Genomic DNA, 24,148 nt, shown 5'->3' on the forward strand with positions numbered 1-24,148 from the left:
CACAAAGGAGGTATAATTTCTTTGTCAACATATTTTGTTTCAAAACACGTTCAAGGTTAATATAAATGGATATTTTCAGAATCACGATGGGCGTAGAAGGCGCAAAATGGCGCATTAACGAACAAACCTCAGTAATATATTCACTCATACACAAGGTATGTACGCGACACGTGTACCCACGAATATACAGGATGGAATGTGATTACTGATTAAGAATTGAAAGGGTTTAGAAGCTTCTATTATTAATTATAATAGCTTTGAGAATCAAATTTATTGTGAATTTATTTCATACACAGCGCGACGTTATGATGTTCACATGCTGTATGTCAGTCAGTATGAATCAAAAGTTAGAGACGATTTTAATAACAAAACTTCCGTGAGACACAGACGTATTAAACGTGACGTGTGTTTTATACGTGAGTGACCCGTTCTTAAGATATTTAATAGTTAGAGACGATGATAAATTTGTTTATATTTTATTATTTATTTATTTTTTTATTTTTTTATTTAAGGATCACCAACGGATAATACATACAACAAAAAATTTACACCCAACGACCAAGAGCGGATTGTCCACATCTATTTAGTAGATATTGGTACAATTCCTCGCCACCTCGCCAGTCTGCCTGCGACCAAGAACGTAAGTCACGTTCGAAACGTCACGACAAATAATAAAAGTACGTGTATGCAATAAGTCCCGTTTTAGTTCAAATTATGGTGACAATTTTGTGTTCGCTTAAATCAATAATATCTGGGAGACCGAGCTTTGCTCGGAAAACATATAACAAGTCAATAATGCGCGTTTTCCTAGAGATAAGACCTAGCTAGATCGATCTTTCGCCCCCGACACCCCCATATAATTTCATCGAAATTGTAAGATCGGTTTCCAAGATCCCCGAAATATATTATATAAATAAATATACAAGAATTGGGCGTTTAAAGGTATAGGATAATATTATATTATCAATGTTAATTCCGCCTATCCAATTTCACCCTGTATAAGCGCACCCATACCGACCCAAGTTTCAGTGTGAATATTGTGAGACTACGCAAAAGTTCGCGCAAAATTTCCACGAACCTATAAATATTTGGCAAATTGAGATCCCTGAAAGCCTACCGCGAACTACGTTCGACGGTGTTGCCTCTCTGTCGCACTTGTAAATTCGTACGTAAGTGTGACAGGGAGGCAACCCGTCGAACGTGGTTCGCGGTAAGCCCTCTGTTTACCGGTGTTTACTGACCTCCACGCCCGTCTCTATTACGCTCCTCATTCAGCTTTTGTTTACCTGAAACCATGGAAAAATTAAGGTAAGTAAACAACTTGAATAAATTAAATTAGCACACTACTTACTTCATAATAAATTAGGCTAACTTCTAGACATTTCACTTAGCGTTGGACGCTATTTTAATTCAATTTAAACTTTTCGGGATAACCATTTAGCCTTAGATGTCGCGAATTCTATACAACGTTAAGCGAAAATGTACCTTCGCTTATTAGATTTAACTTTTAGGAGCGTAAATGCAATATTCAACGATTCGCAGTCCTTTATTAGAGAGGAAATTACGGGAATTACGCGAAACGGGGTTAGGGCTGATCCAGTTACAGTCCGACGTATCGTGTCCCTTCTAAATGAATTCAAACCGTAAATAGCTGTAGCTTGGGTCTTATCTGTGTCACTTATATACCCATCTGTTCATTGAAATAGGTTGTATAAGTGAAAATCCTTTAAAGCGTAATCATAGAATAAATAATAGTACTAGGTACAGAAGACTCACTCTCTAACAAAACGCGTCTGTTACGAGCAGCACAGATATGGCTGCTAGGTGGCGACAGCGCCACGCGCGGCTTATGGCACACCTCAAAATTGGGGTCGAACGGATGTACTTTTAGCTACCTGTAGCAAAGCGACCAAATCGCGGAGTGAGACACGCCTGCTTGGGTCTTATCTGTGTCACTTATATACCCATCTGTTCATTGAAATAGGTTGTATAAGTGAAAATCCTTTACAGCGTAATTAACGAAGGTTGCTATTATAATATAACTTATATAACAGAACCATTTCGGGCTGGGAAGTTAAAAAATTTAAATTAATTTGTTTTTTTTTTGTGAGGCTGGATCGCGCTTTCCATCAACTATTCTGCGTACAGTCGACGTCAAGGATATGTTTACACTTTTGCACCTTACCCCTTTGTAATAAGGCGAAAAATGTAAACATATCTTTGACGTCGACTGTACATACTTCTTACTCTCGAATGCCAATATGTTTTATCTGCGAGCAATATAGCAGATACACTTTGTTATTGGCAAATGGTTGCTTTGTTAAATTGTTCCGTATATAAAATAAGATAACAAAGCACTTTCTATTTGCAATTTCGAAGTGTTCGTTGCATACTATCGGCGTTACGGTAAAAGTTTAGATAATAGACGTGATGCTACCGTTTGAATGGTCTATATCAGGCGAACATAGGCGATGTTCGAACGAATTACCTTAGTAATGTTCATCCAATGCATAATAATGGGCAACTCCCATAGAGGAAAATTCCCATAGGTTTGCGCTATATGCGGCCAGCACGCGACATTCCTTTTAAAGGGAAAATGGGATTTGCAAATGTACGCCTAAATAGCCTTGCATAATCTAGGACAATCTGGAAAATTGCAGGTCAACTCCCTGCTGAGCAATTACTTAATTGAATGTGTGCTACAATTAACAGCGTGTACTGAAAATTGAGAGCACAACTAGATGAATCCTTTCTACTTTGTGAAAGTTTTCTTATCCCGTTAAATTGTGGAAAGGATTGAGGGAAGGTGATGAAACAACCCATTTTAAGGGTCCCTCTATCTATGTGTATCGTGCAGGTCGCTAGTATGTTCTCTAAATCAAAGTTCTCAGTCTTAAGCTATGAATCAGCCACGAACGTTCTATCGAACGTTTCCCGCTGTGTACTGACATGTGTGTAGTATCCCGCAGTGCCATCGACTCGATGCTATCTATAACGAGTCCATTGTAGGGTCGACGTCAAAGACATTTGCAACCTTATTTCTTTGGAATAAGGCGCGGAAATGTATACATATTTTGAAAGATGAACGTGGGCAGCATAGACTCGTATGTGGCGTAGTGTGCAGCGTTTCACATATTGAGTTTTGCATCGGACCCTTTTGCAGTCACAATGAAAATCTGCAATTAATTTCTACATGGTTTAACCTCCTAATATTAGAGTTTTTTTGACTGCATCCTTAAGACGGGGCGGGGGTTATTGATAAAGAATTCCAGAAGAATCAAACCAATATCTGCAATCAAAGTAATCTCGATAAACATTATTTTTTATCTCAAATAGCAATAGGTAAGTGGCAAAAAAATTTAACGGAGATTTTCCGGTGCCATTCTTCCTACCTAGAAAGTTATTCAATTCGTAGCTTGACTGTTCCGCAGCAGCCATCAATCTCCATTCTCACCGGTGAGAGGTACATAGTTTCTAAGCAAGCAACACGGTGACAGTGTCATCGACACTTGCCCGACCGCTATTGTGTTATCTGGCCAACTAGACGTTACTTTAACAACGATTAGATTTTGTACTTCAATATTATGAAGTTACTAGTAACCTTCACTACAGGGTTAGTCCTATTATGAAGTTACTGGTAAATTCATAGTAGGGCTAACCCTGTAGTGGTAATTCGATTGATGTATAAATGTATACTACGGTAATATTTGGTAAATAAGAACCATCGCCCACACTGTTAACTGTACCTCGGTAGACCTTATGCCTTTTGTAATAAGGTCCACCGATGTACAGTTAGGAGTGTAGTTGTAAGACTTGAGAGTTAATTTGCCACAAGAAACGTCTGTCACCTGATGGTGTGGCCCGTAGAGATGGGTAGTGAGTAAAAACTCACGGGTAAATACCGAGTAAATACTCAGTATTTACTCAATATACCCGTATTTACTCGTTTATACCCAAATTGGTGGGTATAAACTATTTAGAGTGCTGAAAGGGGCATATAAATTTGAAATATAGGTGTATTTTGTAAGCCGCTACTGGATTAAGTACTCAAAATTGTAAGACATGTATTTTTAAGAGGAGCACTCCATACATGTAACTAATTATCACAAAAATAAATCTCAGAAACCACCAACGTGTTGCACATCATTAAATGGGTCTTTAAAAATAACTGGAATGTTTCTAAGAACATTTTTGGATAAAATGGATATTTTTGAAATAAAACCGTTTCGAAAGGCCAAAATAATGTTTATCTTCCTATAACTTTCGAACCAAAGTTCAGAAAAAATATGAAAACATATCGGGAGATTAGCCGTGTAATAGAGTACAAAAAACAATATTTTGAACATCATCGATTGAGCCATTTTTGAGTTTTCTTTAAAAAACCCTTAATAAAAGGTCGTAAGTGCCGCGTAAACACGCACTTTTGCGCGACTTGCACTTATCTAGAACATCGGTAGAATTTAAGTACTCATATTTTTAAAGTAAATACCTTCTTATTTAAAACAAAATTGTCAACAAAATTTGCCTCTCACTAATAATTACCTTTTTTTCCTAAATTAAGCGTCCTCTATGCTTTTTATTTTATAGATATTGTTAATACATGTTAGCACTCTTCAATAAAAGACAATTTTGTTCTAAAATCTCTTTTTTTGAATATTTTATAAGGAATCGTTTTTACCCACCTAAATGAGTAAATACGGGTATTTATCGGGTGCTTTGAGTAAATACCGAGTAAATACTCAGTATTTACTCACCCCTACCCATCTCTAGTGGCCCGCAACAAATGTTTGTTAGAATTTATTTAAAGGATTTCCGGAAAATTATTCGTCGCAATTTTGTGAGCGATGCTATACAATTTATTGGGCTACACTTGCGTATATTTTGCAATATTAGTTAATTCCTTATATTCCTTAACTTTGAACATGACAATTGACAATCCCAAGTATGTACATATTACCAATGAATGACATCCGCCTATTGAACAAAAAATTTCGCAACCCTAAACTTTGTTATTTCGCGTTCTTAATGCTGTTCGGTTTATGAAACTTATTTTCCGTGTTCTCATGTATTAAACATATTAAATGTATACACATCAAGCGTCGATAGCTATATTAAATGTTTAACGATCGATATCCCAGGCTTGATAATAAATCTGAATTCCATAACATTCATAAAACTGTAAACTCGCGTGACGTGAAAATTGTTTTCACATGAATGTTTTTACTGCCGCCTTGGCATATCTACTCGTTATCTTTTGTTCTGCGATATTTTCCACTGACAGCCATCAGAGCATTGTATCGAAGTGTGTCGCTCGTCTCTTGGCATATAGATAGCATTATATAGAACCGTTTGTCCTGGGCTCTTGTTCACGATAGGGCAACCACTGCAAGCCAACCAGCCAGTATAAGTTTAATATTTAATTACACGTAGTTGACACTAATGTAGAAGTCATGTTATACTAGGTAACTTGACAGCAAAATGCCTCGTGAATAGACAAGCTGATGTATGGTGCGGGTACGCGGGCCATATCTATTGTGTTGAATTGAGGCCTGTAATGTTAATACGTACTCACGTATGTAACTGTAGTTAAACGCATGGTTGTCACGTTTATTAGTTTGGAGAAAGCTTTAGTAAATTGGACGTTAGTTGCGTAGGTGTTTAGATGTAGACAAATTTACGATGCGGCGCCAGAAATTACCATTTCAAAGAGTTTGATTACTTGTCAATTCAAGCTATCGAAGCCCCGTTGAATTATAAATTAAGTTTTGAAAATAATACTCAAATAATTTTAAGAAAAAAAAACCGACTTCTATGGGGCCCGGTGAAAGATTATGGTAGATGGTGCAGTATGTAGAAAAGGAGGTAAAACCAGTACTTTCTAGTAGCATTTCGTTTCCGTAAGGGTCGTAGTTATCTAGCCTAACCTAACCCACTTCTCGGATAGCAGTTCGGTTCTGTGAGGATCGCAGTTCGAACCTAATCAAACCCACTTTTCTAGTAGCATTCGTTTCTGTAAGACTCGCAGTTCTAACCAAACCTAACCCACTTTTGTTCGGTTCTGTGAGGATCGCAGTTCAAACCTAACCTAACCCACTTAACGGCGCATGCGGTGCGGGGTACGGGAGTTTGAGCGGGAGGGATTTGGCATCATCATACCCACATTTTATGGTAGGTAATCATAGTGATTTATTTAGTTTAGGAATCATAGTGGTTTTCCGGGTCAAGGTCCGGGTCTCTGAGTCAGAGTCCGGGTCCGAGTCCCGGTCCAAGTCCGGGTCCGGGTCCGGGTCCGAGTCCGGGTCCGAGTCCGGGTCCTAACCGGATCCGGGTATGAGTCCGGGTCCCAGTCCAAGTCAAAATCGAAATTCGAAGTCACCAAACATGTACTATGCGTCGTTGAAGAGTTCTGTTCTGATCATCATCAGCAGTTCCACTTCATCAAATGCGACAGTTTTTAATGTAAATGCTTGATTTTATGATGAAAATACAAAAAAATCTATACGTATGCCTTTAAGATTTGAGGAGTTCCCTCGATTCCTTATGGATCCCATCATCAGAACTCGAGCTTGACAGAAATGTGGCTTAAAAACTAAACTTGCTTAACAAACATAACGAAGAGGACAAATCGCCAAACGTGAACTATGCGTCGTTGAAGAATTCCGTTCTGATCATCATCAGCAGTTCCACTTCATCAAATGCGACAGTTTTTAATGAAAATGCTTGATTTTCTGATGAAAATACAAAAATCTCTATACGCATGCCTTTAAAATTTGAGGAGTTCCCTCGATTTCTCATGGATCCCATCATCAGAACTCAAGCTTGACAAAATTGTGGCTTAAAAACTTAACTTGCTTAACAAACATAACGAAGAGGACAAATCGCCAAAGATGAACTATGCGTCGTTGAAGAGTTCCGTTCTGATCATCATCAGCAGTTCCACTTCATCAAATGTCACGTTTTTGAATGTATATGCTTGATTTGTTGATAAAAACACAAAAATCACCATATGTATGCCTTTAAGATTTGAGGAGTTCCGTCGATTCCTCATGGATCCCATCATCAGAACTGGATTTTGACAAAAACGGGACCAATCTGTATGCATATACATACAATCAAAAAAATAATTTTCAAAATCGGGCCAGTAATGACGGAGATATGGAGTAACAAACATAAAAAATAAAAAAAATAAAAAAAAATAAAAAAAAACATACAACCGAATTGATAACCTCCTCCTTTGGGATTTGGAAGTCGGTTAAAAATAAGTAAGATTGCGTTATTTAGCAATTGTTTCTCACAAATACTCGAACATATTAACTCATACAAATATTCAGGCCTATACGGAAAACGTAACATATGGTATGTAGTTATGCATTTTCAATTATTTCACGGCAATAACTTCGCGCTGACTACCATGAGTGTAGTACGCACAATCCCCATATGTGTTTTTTGACTATACTACCAATAATTAAAAGTGTAAGTGTAAATTCAGCACCCAATATTACGCTCGCTGTCAAAGCGTCGCTGAACAAGGACGAATTGTGATTGCCCGTGGTGGATCTAACGTAATTATAAACCTGAAAAGACAGACTCGTCTTAAGATCACTGTTCACATAAGCAGCCATTTCTCAGCAAAACCCTATTAGTTTTCTAATAAGGTCTCGTAGACATGACACAGAACGTATGACGCGTGCGGCCGAGGCCATCGCGACTGCATTGAACGAGTGCGTTGCTCCCTAGGAGGCGAATGCTTGCCTATTCGTCGCGTAGATAACAACCGATTGTTTGTAACTTCTAAGATGTATTATAAATTTATAAGGTGTTTTATGATCGTGTTTATGGTCCTTTAGTAATGGGATTAAGCGCTATATCTAAGGCGATAAGTGTCGACAAACCGCAACGTGATTCACGCAGCCGAAAACAAGGCCGACCAAAAACTAGATGTGGCGAACCTTGGTCCTATTATTTAGTTTACGAGAATATTTGAACTTTATAAACTAATAATAAAAAATATATATGTGCTACGCTATCACTGGCAGGTAGATATATGAATGCTAGATATTAGCTACATAGGTATATTATAATCTTGATGTACTTGTGATCAAACTATGACTAGGGTAATTTATTAAAGCGTTCAAGAAGGTCACATTAAAATTTCCATTAAGAGATGTAGCATTACGCTCCGCGATTGGTACGCCATTTAAGATCCTAGCTAAATTGGCTGTTCAATAACTTACGCTATCATCTCAGCCATAAGACGTCCACTGCTGAACAATGAACATAGGCCTCCCCCTTATGGGGGGTGAATGCCATAATCGCCACGCTTGGCAGGCGGGTTGGCGATCGCAGTCGAGTACACCGAATTTGAGGGACGCTGCTGCCCGTCCATCGGTGGTCTTGGACGTAGTTTAAGGACATACCCGGGTCCGAACTTACGCTATAGAATTTTCTAATTTAGCAAGAACCCTAAATGGCATAACAATCCCATGTGGTGATTGTACATGGCTTTTCTTTTGAGTGATTAACTAATTGAGTCTTGTGAAGTTTTATGAATTAGGTAGTCACTATATTACTTCATATCAGGAGATATATGGCGTCTATTTCAGGTTACATCCTAAATTAATCTTAAACGCATTTAAAATTTGTGGCGCTTCAGTTAAATTTCCAACAGTACGAAAACTTTGATAGCGAATATTCACGGGTACAGTCGCCATCAGATATATCGGAGCAGCCAAGGTGTTCACAAATATCTGAACACGCCTCTATTGTCAAGGCGTTAGAGTGCGCGTTCAGATGTTGTGAACACCGTGGCCGCTCCGATATATCTGATGGCGACTGTACATTAGCAAGTCTGCGCTCACACCTTGCTCACAAATCACGATCACGCCCTAGCTATCACCTAAATAACCTGGTCTCTAGATACCATACAGCTACTTACAATCGAGGATCCGATTAGCACTGGTCTGGTTGCTTGAAGTATAGTAGTAAATAACAAAGTACGTGATTGACCTCACGAATCGCCTACTTTAGCCACCTTGGGCCGATGGAAATGTACCAGTATCGAAAACATTTCAATTCAATCCGATTCGACCCGATTCCTTTAATTACTGGCAGTTTTTATCATTTGTTTTATCCGATTTTCCGATCGTGAATTAATTAACTGTGAGTTACCCAACTATCTTGCAATTTACGTCAATTAGTGAAGAAGTGTTGATTTGATCAGTTATGTAATAGACTAATAGATATAATTACTTAATAAATACTTATTTTACGTTTTTTAGCATCGATAGATTTTTGTATGCTACCCTTGTCCTTGCGTCATAACAAAGTTAATTAAAATAAGGCTGAGACGGTGGTGAAACTAGAAACCCTCCCTGTGAAGTTAGTACAAGTCCTGAAGCGTAACTTACTAACTTTGCTTATAACATAACTAAAAGAAAATAAACTTAAGCGCGTGAAACTGAATTAATTAAAATTGTTTTTCAATGATTAATGTATTCCCAATAATTGTTAACAACTGTTATTTAATTACTTATTATTAGAAGACGTTTGAATCTCTTTAGCGTTGTCCCAATATTTTGTTACGCTTACATAGGCCCCGCCTGAAATAAGAATTGTTACCTAGTTTTTGCAAAAACAGCTGCCATTTTCGAACCCAGCGGAAAAACTAGGCCTTGAAAACCTATGGCTATTCAACTTCATGTAGGAATAGCGCTATAAAAGTCAAATAAGAATGTCAAACCCGACATTTATGCCAACCACTTCCACCGTTGGTCCTAAATTAACTATGATTAGCGCTAGATTTAGCTTCACCACCACTTTCGTGGTATGTTGATAAGATCTATGGTGGAATTGTTTGGAGCCAGCGCCAAAACGAAACTGATTGCATAAACAAACCTCGAATCCGGGATTTTATGCCTGTATTATACCAATATCTTAATAAACATTTGATTTATGAATACCGAAATAACTCGTGAAAATAAAGAGTGATGTTTTCTTTAAAATAATGGAAATCCTGTGGAGAACAAGAGGTGTGTTCCTAAAACCAAAAGTATGTGAGAAACAGCCGGCTATTATATTTACACCAACAGCAGGAAATTGTAATGATAAGTCCTTCAAACGGTTGAGACAAAGTTTCACTTCATTTTCTAGCTCGTGGGAGTATTGTCGCTTGTAATACACAGGATTTGCATTCAAAATAAAACTTTATTATAATGAGAAAAGAGCGTGATTACAAAAACTTTACTTGAGATTTTTCGCATCAGGAACAAAGCTAACGAGATTATAATGAGGGCTAATTTCGTACGCTAGCTTTTTGATAAAGTAAAAACCAAGGTCTTAGCGGGAAAGACCTAGATTGGCATGCCTTTGGTATTTGTGTAAATTACGCGGGAATGGCAAATAAATCTTGAGGTCGCCTTCTTCAGGTCCTAGTATAAATGATGACTTCACGTTGGCAGGATTGACATGCTATCTGATCTTTTCCGATTGTATCACAGAATAAGATGATGAAGACTGTGCAAAGTTGATGATACAATTTCGAAATCCTCCTTTCAAGGTCTTAGGACTCCAAAACAGTGACTCGCGCTACGGGATAAATTGTCCAACTGTTTTCTAAGGATGCCTCACTCAGCGCTGATGCTTGCATTTTTAACGCAAATAGCGTTTATCTACACACATATCATAAACTGTCTATGATGCCTTCAAAATTCGTAAATAATGGCCCACATTACGATAAACTGTTTTGTTACAGCAAATTTCTTATCTGTGAAAATGTGGTAATAGCTTCATTACTATATCAAAATCGATTTGGTAATGCATTTCAAATTTCGAACATCTCTGAAAAAAAAGCAATTTGATTTGACCCCTATTCTAATATCAGTTGAGATTACGTTTTATTCGAAATTAAATGACAATTGCGTACAATATTGACAAATCTCGCATGTAAGTTGGTATCGGACGATATGGTAATCGACCCCGACTCTAGTTTGTCTCTGAATAAAAAAAAAACTACTGATGCGTGACGTGCGTGAAAAAAGTTTTCATTTGCCGCCATTTGACGTACAGTTTATCTTTTAATTAGTTTATAAGTAAAAAAAAATTGTTTTGTTGTTTTTAAAGGAACTATAACAAAAGTTTCGTGTAAAATGTGCGATAAAGATATTTCGGAAACACCATCTCATATCCGCGAGTTCCGCCAGAGAGCAAAGTCGGCTGTAATATGAAGTTAGTGAATATATCATAGAAAGTTTATAATATGTGTGTAGATAAAGCAGTGTATGTAACTGTACATAATTAGGCATTAAAACACTCGTGTGATACTATTATGAAACTCATTTCATTCGTTTCATAAACCCACACTCGTATTTTAATGCCTTTCATTATGTAGCAGTCACATAAACTACTATTTAAAACGTACTACACGGGATTCTACTGCTAATTACCAGTAGTTAATATGTTACGATATCGTACGAGTACATATGTTATAGAGTTAACCAGGTGTACATAATGCCTGCAGCTAGGGCACGGGGCCGGCGACACGGTTGCAGCGACTCGGCCGACATCGTTGGAAACGGAGTCGCGGCACCTTGAGAAACCACTCTCAATGCTGATGGACTAGAAACGTGCACTTTTTTCTCGTACACCTTAGCAACCATTTGTAAAAACTATCAAAGTAAAAAAAATAACATCAACGAAGCTGTGATGTCGTTCAAAATATGACACTTCATCGACAGGTGCAAAATATTCAAGTCATTGGGCATACGGTTCACAAATGGGCAAATAAATGCGCCTTCTTTCATTATACTCGTATAGTACGCATTTAATAAGTTAACCCTTAACCCGGCTGTTAATTCAATAGTGATAATCGAAGGTAAATAAGTTTTACTCGTTTAATATAGAATACATGTGGTGATGTGGTCGCTAAATCTCTTTTGCCTCGATAAGGGCAGCGGCAGTCTTGTCAGTCTAGTAGATACTACTAAATCGAGTTTACTAGTCTCTGATACGGATTAAAATCAATTGTATAATACAAGTCAACCGGATTAGGAGACCCGATCAATGTAATTACGCCACAACACTCTTTAGTCACGCTGTCTCCATTCTAACCAGAACAAATGCAACGTAATGTGGCGCAGCGTTTGACAAGTTGAACAGTTCTGTTCACTTTGGATGTGCCTAGAGAGGTGAAAGTTTGTGACATAGAGTAATCGGCCGTGTCAGAGCGGTGCTTTTTCGCGTTTTGGCTAAACACAAGGAAAGTTTACGGTGCCGTTGCCAAGAGAGAACACTCACGTTTCGCCCTGTATTGCCACTCACCGAGCGCAAGCGAGCGATTGGCTCAGGCGCACCAGTATTTTTGGCTGTTTCTATCATCTTATCCCCTTATTCATACAACTTTACGGGCCTAATTTAGTTAAATGATGTCAAAATTACAGATAAAGAGAAACCATTATTAGCTAATTGAGGCTTGTAGCGCGTTTATGAATAAGGGGGTTAGCGGTTATCCTGGTGGCATCCACAGCAGCTGGTTAGGAGCCCAAGGTTGATAAAAAAAAATTAAAAAAATAGTTTATTCAAGTAGGCATATTACAATGCGCTTATGAACGTCAAATAAACCTAAACCGGCTCCAACCGTACACCTCTGCCCCGAGAAGATTTAAATCCCCCCTCAATTGGAGGAGGGTATCCCAATATGGGACCGGCAACAAACTCGGTGGGGTTGGTTTAACATGACATTAATATGGGGCTATAAAGCGATTGACAGGATGGTACTGATGGTAGCCTCGTGAACATTTGTAAATCCGATTGTGCTCTAGTGAGATTGATTAAAGCTTAACCTAATAAATATGATAATATTGATAATAACAGTTTTATCGCCAGTTATTAATCCTGTCCTAGCCAAGACTTCAGCAAAAACCTCAGGCCCTGTTGCAACTTCCGTACCATCATATGATACTGGATTGCCATAATGCTCTCCGACAATCGGAAGCCTATTGGAATTAGAGTCCTGAGCGATTTGTGTGACACAAACACCTCCATAAAACTTAAGAGTTATTCTACGTCCTACTCGGCAGACAGGCAGTTTAAGAGTCATGTGTAATAAATTAAGACAGGTTATTTATTTAGTTTAGACTTATGTATAGAAATGTATAAAATAAGCACCTCAAGAGGTAGGTAATTTAACGGTCTAGACACTACAAAACGGTAGCGATAATTTTGTGAATGTTGACAGCTGTTTGTTACCGTCACCAGAGATAGAGCAGAAAGCATATGAAAATGTTAACTCAGTAAAAATCTCGCGCCAGCTTCAGTGTCAGTTCAGCCTCATAAGTATTTAAAGGAAAGGCCGTAAGTATTTAAGATTGACTACTTAGAGGTCCTTACGTGACACAGATAGCACCATTAATTCGTGACACTCTTTTTTTTGGAAGAGCACATTAACCTGTAGAACCAAATGCGCTGGGGCAAAACGTTTCTTTAAGATGGTGGCCGCGGATGAAGACAGCGGCACAATGGATTGTTTTGTCTTCAAGTAGATCCATGTCCCCGAGTCCATGATGACAATTTGACTCCTTACACTCACAATACGCCGTGTCTGGCTGTCAAGTTTGTGAAAATATTATGTCTACAACAGCAATTTTCTTGAATTGCTGTGGAGATGAGGTTAGCCGAAAATATCGCAATAGGCTCAAAATCCAACAATATCAGATAAATCACAATGGTTTCATAACGCATCCAAAATGTCATGTCTGTCAGTTTGAGCGTTGCACGACATAGATTGCGGGCCAGATGGTTAGTATCAGGCGAGACTTATGAAATGCACAGTATATAGCATAATAATTAAAGCGCCATTATCGCGTTATGATTAATTTATTGGTGATAGGAACGATAAATTGTTATTATATCTTGGAATTTACTTTAAAAACAATACAGACATGCAACACACACACGCACGACCATAGGAAAGTTTTTTTAATGTATAATTTTAAGGCAATCACGAAACCCAAATTATAAAACTTTACCTACTTGAGGTTTTAATGGTTTTTAAAGTAGATTTCTTACAACTTTATATAGTAGGTACAAATCGTTATGACGTTTAATGAAGAGAAGCTTGTTAGGGCAGCGTTCTAATTTGTCGACAAGGTGCTATATTTTATCGACTTTAGAGGCCTCCCGTAACAAAATTTTTGGTGAACACTTGATGAGTATAATCAGTATCGTTCGATGCCAAAATGGAGATGATGTAACTTTAAACAATGATAAAAGTCCTCGGCGTAGGTGAAGTGATAAGGAGAGATACCAGGCACGAGCGTTTGGGCTTTGGCAATGTCGCATTCAATGTGGCAAGCGCTTACGTAACGGAGGGGCGCGGGACGCCGGGTTACTGACCTGTATGGTCCGCCGGTGCCAATTCGCCCATCACACGACATCACGAAATCATTGCACAAACGATGCAAAGCTAACAGAGATGGGACTGTTAAACGTGTTGCCAAGATAGTTTCAGTTTGGTAAGTGGTTTTGTGATATCTCGCTAAACTGGAGATGCAACCGCGAAAACATGAAGGTTTTTCACAAGTCCTAAAAACAAAGCTATGTTCGGCAATCTACGTTTACAGAAAATGATTACGCAAGTACCCATTGCCTTTCAAAAGCATTTAGCAGATGTTTCTAAGGCCACATCCTTTGACGATGAAAAGGAACCGCAGCCTGGACGCAGGCCGTTAAAGAAAAAACGCGCAAACAACATGGGGATACAATTATTAATATAACAGCAATATGGCGGCCGCAGGAAACACCTTGGTTCCAACTTAATCAGAGCAGGAAGACTACGAAATGTCGCGAGCAAATTGCAAACGTCAGACGCGACATCCGGGAGCGTTTTTCCAGCGTTTTTAAGCGGTTCGCAGCGAGTTTTTTTCGCTATTGAGCAACGGTCCGCGAAATCAGCACGGCGTAAGAAATTTCGGACGAGTGGCAACGTCGCAACAATGAAACAAACGTGACTTTGAAAATTGATCACGTTGCGAAATGTTCGGGCGAAATCGCCGGTAAAAATTAGCTGCTAAGTTAGGCCAACAGTTCTCTAAAGAACGAGTAAATAAGTAAATAACGTTACATCAAAGGTGTAGGTATAAACTATATATTTGCTCAAGAAATTTCATTTTATTTGATATAATCAAATACTACAACATTTTATAAAATAATCAAATCTATCTGGAAAAACTCACTGAAATCAGGATTTTCAACAGTAAGGTTTCTTCTTGGGAAGGTACATGAGTTATTGGTAATTTGAAACCCTTTCTAGTTTAGGTATATGTATAAATGTGTGAAAATATGTACATTGCTGCGAATCAACCTGATGTTGTTTTGTGATGAAAGTTTTGTAAAATAGTGACGTTCCAGTAATTAGAATAGTTGGTCAGGGATCTAATTTGCCTTTCGAAGTTAAATTGTAATCTGGAGCCCGAATACCGAACATCCAGGTGGAAAGCAAGTTAAGGTAATTCAGGGAACTAGCCGGACGGGCGCTTATCGCATCGCAAACAAGATCTGATGAGGAAACTTAACAGTTCCATAACGTCGTATAAACGTTGGTTATACCAGTTTATACGACGTTTTTCGTGGTAATACTGATAATTCGGCGTGCTCATTACTGACAAAAAGCGGTCCGGGCGCCTTGTCGCGGGCGCCATTTTAATAAGCCAAATTTGACGAGCTCCGGTGTAATTATTTTCATCTCGTTTTGAATATTCGTGGTCAAAATGAGAAACTTTACTGACACTAGGCAACTTTAACTTTATTATATTCATTTTTTAACCCGAACCCTGCAGAAAATAGTCCTCATTTATTCATAATGACGGGATTACTTTAATAAAATCGCATCAAGTATTCAAACAGTGACATTTTATTCAAAAATCCTGAAAAAAGTGAGAAATATTCGCGAATTTGGGGTCATATCAGGAATAAACGCACGACTTGGCAACGTCGAGAGGCCCGCATACATGCAGCCACTCCACTCGTGTAAACAAACTATTGCGTCACAGCGCGCGCCAGACCAAAACACACTTTATCATCGAGAGATAAAACACTAAATCCAACGGACGACGTGTTGATTACATTGTTATTCACGAAATTTTCGCTTTGCGAGTAATTTGTAGGCATTTAATTTAGCGAAACACCGGCCTTTAAGGGTTTAATTCGCAAGACCATTAAACATGCTACGTTTTGTATCCTGTTTGTTAGAATGCGAAACTATTATCGCATTGGCACAAAACAAAATATAAATATTCATTTGTATGCAATTAAAAGGGGTCAAGTGCATTTAGCAACGAAGGCAAGGCATAAATAATCGTGTACTTGCATGTAACCTCATTGATTTGCAATAAAATAGTTATTAAATATCTTAGGAACGGGCCACTCACGTATTTTAAGTCGAAAAACGCTCGCGCCTCGGAAAACGGAAGTTTTGTTATTAAAATTGTTATCAAAATAGTTATTTACTATAAAATTGGGAAAAATAGGAAATATGTAGTAAAGGATAGGATAGTGTTACGGTCGTCTTTAAAAATTCGCCACTCGTCGCGAAATACCTATACAACGTTTTACAGTATATATGGCCCTTTAAATTTTCGACTTAGTTACATAATGAGCTTATCACCTGGTGTCGTAATGACGCCCCAGATGTACTGTCAAAATTATTATGAAATAATACCATCCTTTAGAGTCAATCTAATTCATGAATACGGTCTCAAATCTTCCCATGAAACAAAACAACGCTACAGCAGTTTGAATATAGGTTGTATTCCAAAAGGTAATACAGGCTGTGGTAGGATCAAACAGTAAAGACCCTTAGGTTAAACAGTATTATGTATTCGGTAGCATCACGTTGTTGGGTCACGGGGCTTGCCTTGTGGGCACGTGGACGGAGCTTGGTGCTATTCCGATCGTTCGAACTTGCGAGAGTTCAATTTTCAGCAAAACCGATACCAGTCCACTCTCCAAGTCGTTATAGGCAAGGCTACAGTTATATTGGTTTGACTGAGGTTATTGCTGGCCCGAGCTTTACAAAATAGAATGTCGTGGCGCAAATTTCGTTTATAAACAGTTCGCCGTGGCGTTTTGTCACGTTATTTTTCGTGTAACGTGTCAGCCAGCCGTTCACGTGAAGGAAAGTGGAAAACATGAATATAAAATTAGAGCGTTGTTTTGTGCGTGATATGAAACATCGAGTAGGTATCATGGAATAATTTAACTTTATCTATCCTGCACGTGTACCTGTAGGAAACGTGTACCTACACTACACAACTACCTAACTAGCATAACTACATAACTAACTTACGTCCCCCTTGTGCCGTGTGGTGCCGGCATCAGAAAAGAATAGCACCACCCCATCTCGTCCCGTGGGTGTCGTATAAGGCGACTAAGGGAAAACTGGCGACAGATATGCATATGAGCAAGGCTCGCCCGTATCCTTAGCGGGGTCCTTGCTCACAAGACCTGTGCGCGCGCTCATCGAAAAAAAAAAAACTTACGTCCCCCAGACTGGCCCACGCTGGCCCAATATGTACCGGGGCCTTTACGTACGATTAAACAGAAAAACTGCTTACTGAGCATCAGAGCGTGCAAAAAAGAACGAATATCCCCGAATAGCTGTGAATTGCCTGTTAGACGGTCTTCTAAAATTTTAACTTTTCAACTCAGGTGACCGGAGGGCTGGCAGCTACCTCGGCTAGAGTATAAGCCTTCCAAAGAGGTAACGCTGCCAGTTTTCTGGGCACCATAAGGCACGAAGGTGACCTGGGGAGCATTTTTTACTTATAAGTTTAGTTTAAGATTTATTAAGGTTTAGATTTAATTTTAATATGCACCAAACTAATAAAAGTAAGTCACAAAAACAACTCACGCGCAGAAGCGCCACGACTCAGCACCGCAATTTTGGAAAGGAGCACCGATATTCCGGTAAAAGTAGGCTCCGAACACAATATAGGACCGTAACAAGATTTCGGCGCGTCGTAAAGCAAGCAAGGCGTCGTGGCGGATACTTTCGACGCTGCCCCAGATGCTGGCTAACGGTAAAGATACCATCCGCGACAGATGTGCGAATGCATGCGGACGGGAGTAATGAGGATCGTTAATTTCCATACGAATTTTGAAACGAAGAGTTAAATTGCGACAGGACACCGTCGCGTGCGCTGACTTATGGCCGAAGGGTATCGTGTTTCGGCGATTCTGGGGCAGTATGATAATTTAATCACCGGAGCAAACGGAGTCAAAAAAATATGCAGCACTTCAAGTTTTTTTTTTTCGGAACAAGGAAAAACTGGCCCAATAGGTATAACTACAGTACGAATATGAGGGACGCATTTTTCTTTGTGACAGCATGATGACAGTGATCTCTTTGAATGGCGTGCCTACTGTTCACCGTTGTGCAAGTGGCGTATCCTATCGAAGAGGTGCCAAAATATTTTCAGCAACATATTTTTAGGAATGCAGTTTGTATAGGGAACGATATTTTACGTATTCTTCTCTATTGTATCCGAGATTATAGTGAAAAGTGATCCCTACACAAGTATACATTCCAACATGAGTCGCATGCAAAGAGGTGATAATGTATCCGACGCAAGCGTTCCATTTTAAAATTAAATCTGCGACCCGCTTTAAAATTTAAACCTGCAATTTTTATTGTACAAACAGCGCAACGCAGCGTTTTCAACTTGCTGTGCCGTGTTTTAAATTGCAATTCAATTCCATCCACTTTGACTAATTCGATTGTTTTTCAAATTCATGTCTACGAAGGGATTAATCGATAAAACTGTTCTTAACTTTATACAGGGTGATTCAGGAGACGTGAGCAGGACTAAGACTGCGCCTTTTGTAAATTATAAGCAACTGTTTCGTATCAGTATTAGTGAGATTAACGTTAATTTTCTACTCGTGTTGAAAAAAAAAAAAATTTATTTACGACATGCATGGTCACCCTAAAATTAGAATACTAAACTACTAATATTCTGTGTCAAATTGATTGTCATGGTTACTTTTGAAAACTCGTATCTCACTCAAGTTTGACAGTTTATTTCTTCGTAATCAAATGCTGTCATTACGGTTAAAGAGGTTTTATGGTTATTAATTGGGTCTTGTAGGGTAACCATGATTGTAGAGAATTAAATTTGCCCTCACCAAAAAGTTAAAAAATAGGAAAAATTGTGGTTGTTTCACCTAAATACGACGGTGATCGGTCAATTATCAGTTACTGAGTGTGCAGGATTAGTCCTGCTCACGTCTCATGAATCACCCTGTATAAGACTGTATTGTATACTCACGCCACTATGGTCAGATAGGTCCAATTGTAGTAACTTTGTCAAAAAGATAGAGTCACTCTATCTTTTCGATTATCTTGGCCATGATCGTTGGGAACTGACAGATGAGAGCAGCGCACGACCAGTTTTATGAAAAAACCTTCAAGATGACTATTTGTTCCGCAGCTGATGGCTTCTGATGAGCAAAGTTGTTTAGTACACACTTGTCCAATTCGGACCGAGTGAGTTTACACTACGTTATGAAAAGCCACATTAAATAAAATAGAACATACCAATTTAAACCATGATTAAAGGTGCAGATTGAAGGAAGATTTGAAATTAAAACGGCTATCTGTATGCAACGCTGCAGCATAGAACATAGATCAATCATGTAAGACAGGGCGATGATGATTGATCTATGGTTGGATAGAAGCGGCTATTTTCCTTCAGCTTTCCCAAGCGTTGTTACACTCGACTTCATGAGAATCCGATCTCAGCATTTTTCACTTTATAGAAAAGTAAAAAACAAACATGAGTGAGAGAAAAAGTAATGGCCTCCACCAGGCGTGGCTCACTCCGCGATCTCGTCGCTTTGCTACAGGTAGCTAAAAGTACATCCGTTCGACCCCAATTTTGGGGTTTGCCATAAGCCGCGCGTGGCGCTGTCGCCACCTAGCGGCCATATCTGTGCTGATCGTGACAGACGCGTTTTGTTAGAGAGTGAGTCTTCTGTACCTAGTACTATTATTTATTCTGTGCCTCCACTCAGAAGCTTAGTACTGCAGCCGTTGGTTTTCTGCACCTAATAATTTATTTGTTACAATGCATTATAAGTATGTTTTCATGCATTGTGAGGTAGAGGTTTCAAATATAAACCCGTTTCCCGTCAACACAGGAAGATCGTGTTGAGATGTTATTTGTAAGATGTTTTCGCTGTTTCCGCAGGTGGCACCAAACTCCGATAAAACAAACCGACGAATAGATCGAGTTTCGATCGATAAACAAACACAGTTGTTGTTCCAAAACCGAACGCTCGAAAGAACCTGTATTCTCTCTGGTTATACATTGTTGTCACGGATTGAAATAAAAAAACCGGGCAAGTGCGAGTCGGACTCGTGCACGAAGGGTTCCGTACCATAAAGCAAAAAAACGGGAAAAAATGCAAAAAGAAAACGGTCACCCATCCAAGTACTGGCCACGCCCGACGTTGCTTAACTTTGGTCAAAAATCACGTTTGCTGTATGGGAGCCCCACTTAAATCTTTATTTTATTCTGTTTTTAGTATTTGTTGTTATAGAGGCAACAGAAATACATCATCTGTGAAAATTTCAACTGTCTAGCTATCACGGTTCGTGAGATACAGCCTGGTGACAGACAGACGGACGGACGGACGGACGGACGGACAGCGAAGTCTTAGTAATAGGGTCCCGTTTTACCCTTTGGGTACGGAACCCTAAAAACTACACTGGTTTTTGGTTACGATCGATTGTCTCCAGCTCGGTAAAAATTAGTGTCTGACCGAAACATGTTTTTTTGCCGAAACCGAAACCGAATGTTCGGTTTTGGCTCTAGTTTCGGCCGAAACCGAAACCGAAACTTTTGTAGACTTGTTAAAATCGTTGAAAAAATGTCATAAAATCCCTTTTATACACATATTATGGGGCTGTCAACACCCAATATCCTTGAAATTGATGTTACTTAAGCAGTTTTTTAAGAAAATTACTAGAGTTAAACCAAGATAATTCTGCAATGATTTTGATAACACACGCTGTGAATGTGTTATTTTAAACGTCAAAACTTCTATGAAATTATGACGTATAAATAACATTTGCACTAGTTGCACTGCGTATGCTATCAAAATCATTGCAGAATTTTCTTGGTCTAACTCTATTCATTCACCAGTCAACATGTTGATACAGGGTCAACCAAAAAACCAACCAAAAACGCAAGCGCGAAATTTTTTGTTGACAATATCGCAAGGCCGGGTACCAATCTTCACCTGGGCCTAAAAGTCCGAAGTGCCCCAGTGAGGTGAACTTTCATGCGAAGTCAAAGCCGTGCTTCAGGCTTCAGGACTAGTAGTTGAGCACAGACTCCAACCAATGTCCATTGTATGTATTAAAAAGCGAGACCGCAGGCCGAGCATGGCGCAGCGAGGCCAAAGGCTAAGCTGAAGTAGAGGACATGTGGAACACAAACCAATAGTAAATTGAGGTAAAATCACTCATTCACTCCGAAACAATTAGACAGTGTGCGCGTTATAGGTATTGACAGTCTCTTAAGACTGCGTCGAGCGTCCAGTGGCGCCCTCATTAGTGGAATTGTGTTTTATAATAAAGCAATTAATTTCTGTACCTATACATGAATCAGTATAATATGTCATAGGTATTAATATTGTTGTCCTACTCGTACTTATTCTCCAACTTTTGGTCTTATTCCGAAGTACCATTTCGTAAGTTTCGGCCCGGCCGAAAGGTTCGGCCGTTTTTTGGCCGAAACCGAAACTACAGCCGAAACATGATTTTTTGGCCGAAACTGGCCGAAACCGAAACCGAAACCGAACCTTCGGTCGGACACTAGTAAAAATGGACACACGACTAGATTACGCCACAGAAACGTGTCATTTCATTATAACACGTAACATTTGAGTGTTCCAAATTGATTGCGTTTATTTTGGTGCGCTATAAAAAAGTTCAAAGTCTAGACAATAAGGCCAATTGTGATTACTTCATTTACTTCGTTATTTCAACAAATAAAATAGAAAATACGAAATGTAAATCTACAAATAGACGGCGCAGACTTTTTCTATCAGTTAAATAAAACGTCTGTCTTAGATAAACATTTTCAAGATATTCTAGTGGATTGTCTCTAAAAATATCACGTCTGGGCTGTTCCGGATTGAACTCAAGTCAACTCGCCATTTAGAAAATAGTACAAGGACTACACACTTTCCATGGAAATTTTACGCTCCGTCAAGTTCAGAACCGCGCCCTGTTATAGGAGGCGACAGGCCAGTGGTAATGTGGTAAATTCAATATTCATCAGCTCGTGTATTTGCATAGCTGAGCAATCGGAACGGAGTCGAATAGCAAAGTGAACCAGGTAACTTATGAATGGTTCGGAACAACAATAAGTAATCAATTAGCGCACTGGTTGGCTGGATCGACTCGACTGTGCTAGTCGCAATTGGAGTAACACCATAGTTACCACACGCTCGCGCGACGTCCAATTTAATTAATTTGAAATATGCTTGCTTCGTTAGGACAGGCGTTCATTTTAAAGTCATTCAGTGTAATTACTAGTCGATATCGTAAATTATTAGTTTTGTATGGTAAATAGGTGATTTATTTACTGATTGGTTTGCAATTTACATCACCAATTGCCACTGGGCTCACTGCATGGACGATAAAATGTCGAATATCGGACCTCGGACTCTAAAAATGTACTAGCTTTACTTCGTAAGACACGAAGATGGTGTAAGTTAATGCTTGTGTCTGAAACTATCAATAAAAGCGACGATAAATAATGTTATTAATTATTATACTTATTATGCTTTAGCTGATATGAAATCGCAAATGTGATGTATTGTAACCTCCGTGTTCGTTCCATAAATTTCGCTATCATAGGCACGAGAAATATTTCTTTATTGCGTTCTCTCATAAAGAATCTTGTGCGGAGCGAAATTTTAGTTTTCTTCTACAATAAAGTATTTGAGGCAAGCCAGAGATGGATTTCTATGAACGAAATCATTTTGTAACACCTCGTCCGCTTCGTCTATCAAATCAGTATCTTTGAGCCTAGCCAAGATGCGCCGTAGCGGACGAAACGTCTCTCTATCACTCTTCGATATAAGTGCGACGGAGAGAGACATTAGTGTTTTGTTCGCTACGGCGCAAACGATTGGTATCTTGGCTAGGCCCTCTAAGAAACACACCAGACACGTCATACAGCATTAGGCGCGTTTCCTATACTATAGGCTTCGTCACACAGGTGCGTTTTCCAAACGGGTTTTCCGAGCGAGGCGCGCCGATTTTTCATAATAAAACGCCCCGCCCGGAAAACGCGCCTGTGTGACGGAACCTTAAGGTAGTCTTCACACTTACAACTGGTCCCGAAGTCTTACGATATTAGTCCAATTCCACACGGCGACTCACCTTGTAGCCAGTGTTATCGGGACCCGCGTGTCGCGAGACGGGGCTCAGCGCGCGGCGCTTCTTAGGCTGGTGGCGGGCCGGCGACACGGCCGGCTGGTACGAGGGCTGGCTGGCTGGCTGATTGCGATAGACTGGTCCCGAAGTCTTACGATATTAGTCCAATTCCACACGGCGACTCACCTTGTAGCCAGTGTTATCGGGACCCGCGTGTCGCAAGATGGGGCTCAGCGCGCGGCGCTTCTTAGGCTGGTGGCGGGCCGGCGACACGGCCGGCCGTTACGAGGGCTGGCTGGCTGGCTGATTGCGATAGACTGGTCCCGAAGTCTTACAATATAAGTCCAATTCCAGACGCCAACTCACCTTGTAGCCAGTGTTATCGGGACCCGCGTGTCGCGAGACGGGGCTCAGCGCGCGGCGCTTCTTAGGCTGGTGGCGGGCCGGCGACACGGCCGGCTGGTACGAGGGCTGACTGGCTGGCTGATTGCGATAGACTGGTCCCGAAGTCTTATAATATAAGTCCAATTCCAGACGCCGACTCACCTTGTAGCCAGTGTTAGACGGGACTCAGCGCCCGGCGCTTCTTAGGCTGGTGGCGGGCCGGCGACACGGCCGGCTGGTACGAGGGCTGGCTGGCTGGCTGATTGCGATAGACTGGTCCCGAAATCTTACAATATAAGTCCAATTCCAGACGCCGACTCA

The 24,148-nt window shown here is 39.7% G+C and overlaps 1 protein-coding gene across 1 annotated transcript in view; it reads right to left on the reverse strand.

Moving 5' to 3' along the window:
- LOC134670445 (homeodomain-interacting protein kinase 2) overlaps positions 1 to 23,578 on the reverse strand; it is a gene marked incomplete at its 5' end in the record, with an annotated part of 165,239 nt that extends 141,661 nt beyond the window's left edge. The window contains one exon of the mRNA XM_063528271.1: positions 23,450 to 23,578. Within this exon, the coding sequence (XP_063384341.1) occupies positions 23,450 to 23,578 (129 nt within the window). The remainder of the gene's footprint in view (positions 1 to 23,449) is intronic.
- Between the last annotated feature and the right edge of the window lie 570 nt (positions 23,579 to 24,148).

Source organism: Cydia fagiglandana, chromosome 14, assembly GCF_963556715.1.
Source record: "Cydia fagiglandana chromosome 14, ilCydFagi1.1, whole genome shotgun sequence".
NCBI lineage: Eukaryota > Metazoa > Arthropoda > Insecta > Lepidoptera > Tortricidae > Cydia > Cydia fagiglandana.